This window comes from Cryptomeria japonica, chromosome 9, assembly GCF_030272615.1.
Source record: "Cryptomeria japonica chromosome 9, Sugi_1.0, whole genome shotgun sequence".
Lineage (NCBI taxonomy): Eukaryota > Viridiplantae > Streptophyta > Pinopsida > Cupressales > Cupressaceae > Cryptomeria > Cryptomeria japonica.
Genome location: NC_081413.1, coordinates 485535390 through 485547809, shown reverse-complemented (window position 1 = coordinate 485547809; position 12420 = coordinate 485535390). Strand labels below are relative to the sequence as shown.

General features: G+C 32.4%; 2 protein-coding genes across 2 annotated transcripts; both read left to right on the top strand.

Moving 5' to 3' along the window:
• The first annotated feature begins 560 nt into the window (after positions 1 to 560).
• Positions 561 to 1450, top strand: LOC131031947 (disease resistance response protein 206). The gene has a single exon (XM_057962813.2). It carries the CDS (start codon positions 642 to 644, stop codon positions 1218 to 1220), a length of 579 nt encoding a protein of 192 aa, XP_057818796.2. The 5' UTR covers positions 561 to 641; the 3' UTR covers positions 1221 to 1450.
• Positions 1451 to 11024: 9574 nt separating this feature from the next.
• Positions 11025 to 11913, top strand: LOC131031949 (disease resistance response protein 206-like). The gene has a single exon (XM_057962814.2). It carries the CDS (start codon positions 11107 to 11109, stop codon positions 11683 to 11685), a length of 579 nt encoding a protein of 192 aa, XP_057818797.2. The 5' UTR covers positions 11025 to 11106; the 3' UTR covers positions 11686 to 11913.
• The last annotated feature ends 507 nt before the right edge of the window (positions 11914 to 12420 follow it).

Sequence of the window (12420 nt, the reverse complement as noted above, 5' to 3'; positions counted from 1 at the left end):
TGTCAAAATTTAATGTAATTTATAAAGGCATCCCTAAAAATCCATCTCTTCATAGATAATAAATAATTTAAATGCATTAATACTCTTAACTTGACCAACAATAATAATTAAAATAATAATAATATACTTCAAAAAGTTTCCATATAATATAATACCACACATTTAAATTCCATACAAAAAACTATTTTTCACATTTCATTGTCCCACCAACCCACTTACATTCTAAAAACCTAATAAAACATGTAATGGTCTTCTTAGGCCTATCAGTGACGTCAGAAAATCTCCAACCCACTAATAGTCAAGCCCGAATGGTGGACTAAATACACACAAAACGAATAAAGAAAAGGATAGTCTTAGAATTCAGTAAAGCATGCAATTTGTTTCCACAGTCCATCACTTTCTGCATTAAAAGTAGTGGAAAAACACACTTGGAATTCTACCCCACGAGTCTGCAAAAAAATTGACTAAGGGTTGTTCATCTCTTACCTACGGAGATCATATGACCCACATGATTTATTTTCTTATGCAGAAAAAATTCTATATAAAGAGTTTCAGTGGAACATGAAGCAAGCATCACTCAGAGTCTCTTTCTTTTCCTCAGAGCCCTGTTTTCCAAGAGGTTTTGCATAGATTTTTTCACCATGGCAATGAGATCTGATAGAGTTCTGCAATTATGCATTCTGTGCCTTGTGGTGTCTGCCATGGTGTTCAAATCTGCAGATTGTCATAGAGGAAGAAAGAGGCTTCCCAAGCCCTGTAAGAACTTTGTGTTGTATTTTCATGATATAATCTACAATGGCAAAAATGCCCATAATGCAACTTCTGCACTTGTTGCAGCCCCTCAAGGAGCTAATCTCACCATCATGACTGGTAATAACCATTTTGGGAATCTTGCTGTGTTTGATGATCCTATTACTCTTGACAACAATCTGCACTCTCCTCCAGTGGGAAGAGCTCAGGGCTTTTACTTCTATGACATGAAGAATACTTTCAGTTCTTGGCTTGGATTCACATTTGTGCTGAATTCAACTCATCACAAGGGCACCATCACCTTCAATGGAGCAGACCCCATTCTGGTTAAATACAGAGATATATCTGTTGTTGGGGGTACTGGTGATTTCTTAATGGCCAGAGGAATTGCTACCATTGACACTGATGCCTATGAGGGAGATGTTTATTTCAGGCTAAGGGTGAATATCACACTCTATGAGTGTTACTGAACAAATGCTTTCCTCTGCATTACTGGCTCATAGGAGTCATTAAAGAGTTCAATGTCTAGTACATGGAATAAGAGAATATGGAGCATGCAATCTATTTTGAAGATCCCTGAATAATGTGCACTTTATAGAGTTTAAGTAATTATGATTTGAAAAGGCTTTATAAAAGTCATATTATGATGTATGGATTCAAAAAATCATAATATTATGATCATGTATTATTAGTTGTATTATGATAATCTATTTCCATGATGATTGAGGTAAGTACATTTTATATTTTTTTTTCTTTTTCTAGTTATCATAATCATGTTTTTGATTTCATAAACATTTAGCTAAACAATTTTACTTGTCCAAATGAGTTTACATTTGAAAGTGGTTTTATCATACCCTGCTTTATTTTCTTCACTTTTTAATTAGTTAAACATAAGTTAATTTAGATAAAAGATTTCGAGTTCATAATTGAAATTCACTTTTTTTTTTTGCTTTTGATCTAGATGTTCTTTTCACACTCCAACATCTTTTACATAATTTCAAATGAGCACCCTTATATACAACAACCAAGCACACAAATCAACACAATATGCACAAAGTCAACCCATAATGACGAGTGAAGTAGGCTGAAACGGGTAAATTTAGTTTTCAAATTTAAAAGTGAAGCAATTTAATTAATGATTGTGAAAGTGACTTGTGTCAAATCTACACTCATAGGCTTGGTCTAGGGTGAGAAAAATGGGTTTAGGGATCATGAATGAGAAATTTGATAGTAATGGTGAAAGGGATTGAGTATGGGATGCCATGAGGCAATTTCAAACATAATTATAGCATTTGTAAGGTGACTATAAATTTTATGATACTCTAATCAAAGTGATCCCAAAATATAAGGGAAAGGCACGAGTGTGCAATTTTTATCATTATATTTTCTCACTTTGATGTACAAGTGAATTGTACTAGGAAGTTGCATGTTAAAGTAAACAAGTCACCAACATGTAAAAGTAAGTATCTTTGACAGAGTAAAATGATATTCAAACTATGCAAAGTAGCATATCATTCTTGAATTATTTTTGTTTTCAATGCTCCATTAGAATCTACAAAATAGAGAAAATGTGCAATCAATAGGTTTCACTACACATTTTGAAATAAACACAAAACACAAATTGCATTGAGAACCAATTAGCCTCATAAATAATGAAAATAAAGAGAAAGGGTGAAAGATTTCACCTATTATAAAAGGTGGTATAAAGCTTCAACTATTTAGATAAAGATGTGACTCTATACATAATTGAATGAAAAGGGATCGAGCTATGTAGATGAAGTGGTAAAATCTTCCCTAGACATGAGAACAAATGTAGCTCATCATTGAACATGTTATCCCAAATTTGGATTTATGCAAAATTGGGATAATCCTTACAAATTTTGTCCAATTTTGTAGCTTATATTCTCTATGCACACTTTTCGAGGTAATTTATGTGACTTCCCATGAGTGATTTTCCGCCTTAGAACCTTCATTTGAAATTTCTTGGTGTTTTGTGTGTCTTGTAAATTCTAAGTGTCCAAGTGCAATTCGGGTTTTACAAACCGGAATTACACCACTTAGTCTTTCTAGTGCAAATCGGGTTTACAAACCAAAATTGCACCTCCTCCTTGCACTTTCTTTACACCTATTGGTGTTGTTCGGGTTGGTAGACCTGAACTACACCATGTTATTGGTGATTTTCGGACCTATGAACCTGAACAACACCGTATACCCCTTGTCATTGCTTATGTATGGGCAGTGCATGTCAGGGTCATAGGCCCGACATGCATCGAAAGCCATTTCTTGTTGCATGACGGGTCTACAACCCCACCCTGCACTTTGCAACCCTTTATGTCATAGCCTTTGTGTATGTCAGATTTGTAAACCCTCCTTACACCAAACTTGAGTTCTTCCCTTTTCAAGTGCATGGCGCGTTTATAAACCCACCATACAGTTTGATCCTTCCACTTAGGTGTAGATCGGACCTATAGGTCTGACTTACACTTGGTTTTAATATGCACACTTAATTAGTGTAGTTCGGACTTATAGGTCCAATTTACACCAATCACATGTTTCTCCCCAAGGTGTAATTCGAGTCTATAGGTTCGAACTACACCTAGCCTTTATTCCAAGTATAATTTGGGTCTACAAACCCGAACTGCACCTTTGAACCACACTTAGCCTTAGGTGTAAATCGGTCCTATGAACCCAAATTACACCAAATGCACACACATGTAATAGGGTTTGTAGGGCTAATTTGCACTTGTTCTACCATGATACAATAGGGGTTTTGGAAACCCTAATGAAATGAAATTCAACACATACATGATCTTGTTCAGTACAAATGATCAAGATGGTTGATGAATTGATCCTTACAAGTGTTGATGCTTTCCCAATGCTACAGTTCTATTCAAATGTGAGAACCATCTCCAAGGAAAAGACAATGAAGTTCAAGAAGCAAGACTCCTATCCACTTTTCCTCTCATCCTCAGTGACGTCAAACATTACGAACCCAAGATGGTTCTAAAATACAAGCTACCTGGAAACAATATGAATATTTTCTGAAGAAGGTGATCATAATAAATACGTGTCTCTTGACACTTAGTCATTTTTATGCATCTCTAGTGCAATGGCATTTTGTTATGTCAATCGACACCCCAGGTGTCATTTTGTATATGCTCATGTGCATGTGTTGGGTGCACAAGTCCTAAGTCAAATCAAACTCTACTTTTGACTTAGTCATAGTTAGTTGAGTTTTTCCTATTTTTGCTCATTGCACCTCCTCTATATATATGAGGGTACTCATTGTAATAATATCTCTTTTGGAAATGCAATAAAACTCTGTCAGTTTGGGAAGCATCTAAAACTTTGTTTTTAGATGTAAATAAAAATGAAATCAATAAAAGAGACAAGTTGCTTTCAATCTTTGTGATGGAACAAGTTGTAATGTGGCGATATTATTTAGAGTTTTTGATTAAGGCAAAAACGGGTTTTGAAGGGAACCCGAAACCCTTTACAAAAGCAAAGATGTGTCTAGCCTTAACAAGGAGTTAAGCCAAAAAATATCACTAAAATTGAACGACCACTTAATAAACCACATTACAACAAAGTGGCAAAGACCAAATAGAGCGAAAAGACAAAAATAGGGACAAGCAGAAAAAACCAAATACAGAAAAACTAACAGAACCAACACAAACACAACTACGACTCATCCCTAAACCAACAGGTTCATAGCCTACTCCATCTCTTTTTCAATCTATAGCATTGTGTTGGTGATCTTCTTGAGCTTTTGAAAATCAGGAGGAGGTCTAGCTGCCTTTCTCTTCAATGTACCCCTAGTCTGTTTGTTGGGTCTCGAAGATATGCTTTGCTCAGTATTAGCGTCCTCCTCCACCACATCCTTCAGATGGAACTGATATTCAAGGTTGCTTATTATATTCTTGAATCTCTCCACAGTTGTACCAATCACCCCATGACTAGTTTTAACAACCGCTTTGATGGACTCCTTGATTTTAGCATTTTGGTCTTCTAGAGTAGCCATTTTGACATCATAGCCTTTCTTAAAGTTATTGAACACCTCCATAGTTGTTTTAAGGCATTCGATGACAGAGGCCTTCACCTTCTCAAACTTGGGGGTAATCTCATCCGACACCTGCCCTTTCTCCAACTGCTTAATATTATCTTTGATAATCTCCAATTTGCTGCTATCATCTCTTTGTTTGAGCTAGATGTTCTTAATCTCATGAAAAATCCACTTAAAAATCTTAAAGATTTCCACAGCCCCATCTCTGGATAAAGCCAAAACATTAGTCACAGTTTCCTTCTCAGAATAAAGAAAATTCGAAGAAGGGTCAAGAGAGCTTGGAAAGGGCTGGCAATTTTCAAAGATATGCATAGGTGGAGGCTCACTAGAGGCAGAGGGAGAGGGGCTCTTATCCTAGCTATGAGGGATATCATCTGAAGCACCGACAAGCTTAGAACCAATCTGAAGGTTACCAATAGAGGGGGGAGAACTAGATCGCCGAGGGTTTTTTGATTTAGGGCTCTTGATGGCACTAGATTTCCCCTTGTTTTTAGGGGTGGCCAAAGTGAGGGAAAAAATATTCATCATCAATCTATGTGGTACTCATCCTCCAAGGATAGAGAATCCTCCAAGTTAGAATTAACCACATGGAGAGATGACGCAATAGGCGGCAAGGATTTAGCATGTTCAAATATAAGAAGGATAAGACCTTCATGAAGAACAGGGTTTTTGATAGGGTCCTTCTTGTGATCAACCATGCTAAAATTTAAAGAGATCGTAAGAAAGAGAGGAAATGAAATTCTCACCTTATGTGGGAAATGGTTAACGAGAGAAAAATGGTAGGCAAGATCTCTGGTATAACGCCCGTCCAGAGTCACATACTCCATAATCACCTTTAGGACATCACCCTAAATGGACTTAATTTTTGCAGTATTGTATCTAGTAGTCCCATCTCTCACCGAGTCCCTCTTCTCCTTCTGCTGCGTAGGGAAAAGCTTCACAACAATCTCAGAAAATTTCTTGTCTTTGTAGAACTTAGCTCCATCGGTAGAGAAACTCGTGATCTCTACAATTAGGTCCTCATTTATGGTAATATCTCTACCACAAAGGTTTACAAAGCCCTTATTATAGTTTCTAACAAACCTTTTCGTAACCTTAGCTTTTCCTCCTTTCATATTGCATCTTCATGGAATTATATTTATACTTGTGTACAAATTATACTATTCCTTTTTATGCCCCATTATTCTAGTTCTATGTCATTATTTTGGATTTATATTATTAGTTTTCTTGATGCATATTTCTCTAATTTTATGCCCATTATTTTCATTTCAATCCCTTGTTTTATCTTTATGCCCTTTCTTTCAACTTTATACCTTTTGTTTAAGCTCCATTCCCTAATTTTTCCTTTGAGCCATTGTTCTAGTTGTATGCTCATATTCATCGCTACTAAACTTATTGTACACCTAAACCAATGAAATTTCATGCTCTTGGGTGCTATATTGGGGGAAAAAATTTAGTGCCTAATGTAGTTATATGGGTTTTCCTATACATTGAAGATCGCTTCACCATCTTTTTCCCATGTTGATAGCAAGATTATTATTCTTTTATCTCATTTCTAATCTATATTCTTATCATACTCATCATTCAAGAAATTTACATGATCATTACATAATGAATTCTTTATAATCATTACTACATATACTACATGCTTCAATTGCATTTACTTTACATTTATTACTTTTCCTCTTCTTTTGATTGCTTGCATCATATATGTATAAAACCATTTGTAGGGGGCATATTTTGTTATTAACACTTTCATGAGAGATCCTACAAATAGTTATAGGTACTTGTAGAAATTCTCTTTGATTTCCATTAGAGGTTATACAGAGAGAACATACTCTCGCAATCAAATCTTCTAGGGTCCATTATTTTATAGAAACCCCACAATGATATCTTTTGAGTGTTTTATATATTTATTTTACATGCATATTTTTTTATATTCTACTACATACTTTTAGATGCATGATCATTCTAGGATTCACATGCACCTCAAGGTGGGGTAAAAAATAATGGTGAAATTTGAATAGCCATGCCATGTCCCATTTAGTTTTGTGATATTTTTAGGAAAGTGCCTTGATAGATAGCCTTATAACAACAAATGGTGCAATTTTGTGTAAAGCCGAGTCTCTTGCCCTACTATATACTCACTTATAAATATATATTTATCCCTTGGAGCATTCTTAACTTTCCTATACACTCACCTCTCTATAACACTTCTATTTTCACTCCTATGCATTCATCTTATTTATAACCTTGATACACATTCTTATGAATACATATCTAAACCCATGTTTCCCACCTTCATAGCTATTTCTTTTCCTAGGACAAGTTTTTGATTGTGAGGATATCCTTGTGGTTGCAATTTTTTTCCAAATTAATTCAAACTAAAAAATTAAATTTAGGCCAACTCTTGCCAAGTGTTTCCCTCCAAGGGTTGACTTACTACATCTTTGTGTGATTTATTATTGTATTTATATTTCAAGGGATTCAACAAATTCATTCTAATTTTCTCCTAACCTAATCTCTCACCTAGATTTGAATGCTCACTCTTCACTTGGTATACTAGAAGGAATCTAGTTCTATATGGGCACTCCTAGGATCATTTTCATGAATAAAAATTATTATTATTTTTGTCATCACTCTTTTTTTATTAGGTTTGAACTTCAAGAACATGTTCCCATGTGACATAACAATCCTAACACGATACTTTAAATACCATAAGCCCTTCAAATATTAGGAAAGTAAGAAAAAATAGAAAAACACCAAGTTAAATGAAGGAGTATGCTAATACAACAAGACAAGATCACAGTGGACAAGTCTGTAAGTGTCAACTTGTCCCGAATTCTAGGAATTATTCTTGTCTAGGGTAGTTTTAAAAAAAAAAAAATTAGAACTAGATATTAGTCCATTATTGTCTGTTTCTGATCTCGAGGCACATCACATTAAAATTTTATGCATTCTTTGGTCACAAAGCTAAGCATTTTTATCCTCTTATTTCCTTTCTAAAAATTAAAAAAAACTATGTTTATCCAAGTTTGATTACCTACTATTAATTGTTTAGTCTAGGTTAATATGTGTTTATGGGTGTGCATCTTATTTGATTAACCTAGAATAAACTCAAGGAACACTATTTTTCCTTCATAGTAATATAGTTATTGATTAAATCATTTTCATTATGTGCATTGTGATTTCTTTTCAAACTATTCTTATTTATGATTTTACACAATTGTACTAGATTAGTATGATATAATACTCCAAGTTTCAAGCAAAAATTTTAAAATAAAAACAAAACAATTATGTGATGGTTTGTCATAATATAAATTATGTAATTTTCGAATCAAAATTCATTGACCCACATTTCAAAAATAGTAATTCACAAGAGCTCATCTCTCACAAACATAAAATATCCACTTAACACTCATCACATCTATAGACAAGAGATGCATTGTATTTGATATAGTAGTTGATTTAGAAAATTGTTGTAGAATAATTACTTTGTCAATACTATTGATATAATGAAATTTTGTTAAATCATATCACATATTAGAGATGAAAATTTTTGAACCACTTTCAATGTTTTGCTTCTAAAAGATGTTTAAAAGTTTTGTTTTTTAAATGATTCAACAAAAGTTAGAATTATGTTGTAAATGTTAATTAAAGAGAGGCAATTCTAAATGAGAATTACAGTTCTAAATATGATTTAATTTAATAACTATATTCAAATTTCAATACATTTAACATTGAATTTATTAAATATGTTAGAATCTACATATATAGTGCTTCTTGAGCAATCTATGAAACAAATAAATATAAAATAGATATAAAAAATATAATTATTCATTATTTTTTATTACATATTATTATTTTTATTGTTAACTTCTAAAATATTTTAAACTAATAGAATAAATTTTATTTATTCTATTATCAATTATTTCAATCACAATCTCTTATATTTCCTCTATTTCATCTTTTCAATAAATTAACATCATCTCAAGTATGATTTAAAAAATCTAGTCCTTAAGCTGAAACCTTTTAAATAAAATATAATGTCATTATCACATAGGACAATTTTTTTTTAAAAATTACATTATTAACTTTTTGTAGTCAAAATAAAATCATTAAAATATTTTGTGCTTACATCACACTAATAATACTATTCATGACTATTATCCAATAGAATGACAAATAAATTAATTTTGATATTTAAAAAAATTGAAAAAGAAAATATACATTAAAAGTTTTTATCAAACGATTTTAATTCTAACATCCCATTAATTCATTTGTTAACTAATAAATCATATGAAAGCCTTAATATTCTTACCTTGACAAGAGTAATAATACAAACATAAAATAAATAGTTCAAAAGTTTCCATAAAATATAATACCACTAACTCAAAACACATGTAAATTCCATTTAAAAAACTATTTTTTTCACAAATTCATTTTCCACCAACCCACTTCTATTGAAAAATGTTGTATTTCTGAACCCACAATCTTTCAAATATATCATTATCACATAAGATAATAAATAGTGACATGAAATTAAGTTTATACTAGTTATTAATTTTTTTATAGTAAAAATGAAATAATTAATAGATTTTATGCTTACATCACTTTAATAATATTATTCACAACTATTATCCAATGGAATAGTAGATACATTAATTTTTTTATTATCAAATTTCTTATATTTTCTTTGTTTCATTTTTCAATAAAATAAAGTTATTTTAAATATGTATTTCTTAACCCACAATCTTTTAAATAAACAAATTTCATTATCACATAGAACAATATCTAATCCTAAAACTTAAATATTAAATAGCTCTAATGGCACTTGGTTTGTTAGTAAAGTCCATGTTGTCCACATCTAGATGACAAAAAGTTCATATCGTCTACAATACAAAAAAAATAGTGACATGAAAATAATTTTACACAATCATTTTTTAATAGTCAAGATGAAATAATTGAAAAATTATATGCTTACATCACACTATTAATACTAGTCACAACTATTATCCAATGGAATGATAGATAAATTAATTTTGATATTTTTAAATAAATTTGACAAAAATATACATTAATTTTTTTTATTAAACTATTTTTAATAATATCTCATTGTTTCATTTGTTGACAAGTAATAAACTACATTAGTTCCTAGGAGGGAGACAATAGAGGAAGGGAGGAGTGATTTCTTTTGTCAATTTTGAGAATGGCTATATAAAATAGGAAAAATTACAATATATGAAAAAATTTAAAATATTCATAGAAAAAGATGGATAAAACATGTACATATACACCTTTGGGACAAGGTCATTCTCTTGATGGCCCCGATAACAATATCGCCTGGACTGTTGTTTGACGCAGGTGGAAGGGGAAGTCCTCCCTACACCCCCTTGGATCGGGTCTCCACACCCCTTATTGAGGTGGGTCTTTGTTGTTGAATGTTGGACAAGTTTTCTTTGTTCAAACTTGTTAATCTCGTACTTGCTCCGATGTGTTGTCTTTTTGCCTGCGGGATTTTTTTTCTTTTTATAGTCTATGACTATGTTAAGGGTCAGCGTCCTTGTTTACACTCCTTAACATAGAAGAAATAACTGAATTCTTATGTCAAATTGAGAATCAAAATAAAATTGCTTATAGAATTCATTGTCAAAATTTAATGTAATTTATAAAGACATACATCCCCTGGAAATCCTTGTCTTCATAAATAATAAATAATTTAAATGCATTAGTACTCTTAACTTGACCAACAATAATAATTAAAATAATAATAATATACTTCAAAAAGTTTCCATATAATATAATACCACACATTTAAATTCCATACAAAAAACTATTTTTCACATTTCATTGTTCCACCAACCCACTTACATTCTAAAAACCTAATAAAACATGTAATGGTCTTCTTAGGCCTATCAGTGACGTCAGAAAATCTCCAACCCACTTGCAGTCAAGCCCGAATGGTGGACTAAATACACACAAAACGAATAAAGAAAAGGATAGTCTTAGAATTCAGTAAAGCATGCAATTTGTTTCCACAGTCCACCACTTTCTGCATTAAAAGTAGTGGAAAAACACACTTGGAATTCTACCCCACGAGTCTGCAAAAAATTTGACTAAGGGTTGTTCATCTCTTACCTACGGAGATCATATGACCCACATAATTTATTTTCTTATGCAGAAAAAATTCTATATAAAGAGTTTCAGTGGAACATGAAGCAAGCATCACTCAGAGTCTCTTTCTTTTCCTCAGAGCCCTGTTTTCCAAGAGGTTTTGCATAGATTTTTTCACCATGGCAATGAGATCTGATAGAGTTCTGCAATTATGCATTCTGTGCCTTGTGGTGTCTGCCATGGTGTTCAAATCTGCAGATTGTCATAGAGGAAGAAAGAGGCTTCCCAAGCCCTGTAAGAACTTTGTGTTGTATTTTCATGATATAATCTACAATGGCAAAAATGCCCATAATGCAACTTCTGCACTTGTTGCAGCCCCTCAAGGAGCTAATCTCACCATCATGACTGGTAATAACCATTTTGGGAATCTTGCTGTGTTTGATGATCCTATTACTCTTGACAACAATCTGCACTCTCCTCCAGTGGGAAGAGCTCAGGGCTTTTACTTCTATGACATGAAGAATACATTCAGTTCTTGGCTTGGATTCACATTTGTGCTGAATTCAACTCATCACAAGGGCACCATCACCTTCAATGGAGCAGACCCCATTCTGGTTAAATACAGAGATATATCTGTTGTTGGAGGTACTGGTGATTTCTTAATGGCCAGAGGAATTGCTACCATTGACACTGATGCGTATGAGGGAGATGTTTATTTCAGGCTAAGGGTGAATGTCACACTCTATGAGTGTTACTGAACAAATGCTTTCCTCTGCATTACTGGCTCATACGAGTCATTAAAGAGTTCCATGTCTAGTGCATGGAATAAGAGAATATGGAGCATGCAGTCTTTTTGAAGATCCCTGAATAAAGTGCACTTTATAGAGTTTAATTATCTCCTCTAGGAAAAGGTTTTATAAAAGTGTCATATTATGATGTATGGATTCAAAAAATCATAATATTATGATCATGTATTATTAGTTGTATTATGATAATCTATTTCCATGATGATTGAGGTAAGTATATTTTATATATTTTTTCTTTTTCTAGTTGTCATATTCGTGTCTTTGATTTCATAAAAATTTAGCTAAACAATTTTATCTGTCCAAAAGATGTAAACTCATTTGAAAGGGTTTTATCATACCCTGCTTTATTTTCTTCACTTTTTAATTAGTTAAACATAAATTAATTTAGATAAAAGATTTGGAATTCATAATTGTCAAAAATATTAATAAATGTGAAAATTAAATTGAATTGAACAATGCTTGATGAAAAAGTATTGTAACAAATGTCAAAAATTGATCTACCTTGGTTCTGGAATATTAAGGATATTTATGATGAAGATCTCTAATTGTAAAAATGAATTATATGGTGTTCTAGTTTACTTCACCTATATGGTTGTGATCTCTACAAGTGCAAACCTAATATTTTTTTGCACAACCCTAATTTGATGAAATATGACCTAATTTAATTTGCTTGCCCTAAATTATGAT

Bases quoted from the DNA above. Each gene is read 5' to 3' on its own strand.
- LOC131031947 (XM_057962813.2), top strand. From the start codon at position 642: ATGGCAATGAGATCTGATAGAGTTCTGCAATTATGCATTCTGTGCCTT.
- LOC131031949 (XM_057962814.2), top strand. From the start codon at position 11,107: ATGGCAATGAGATCTGATAGAGTTCTGCAATTATGCATTCTGTGCCTT.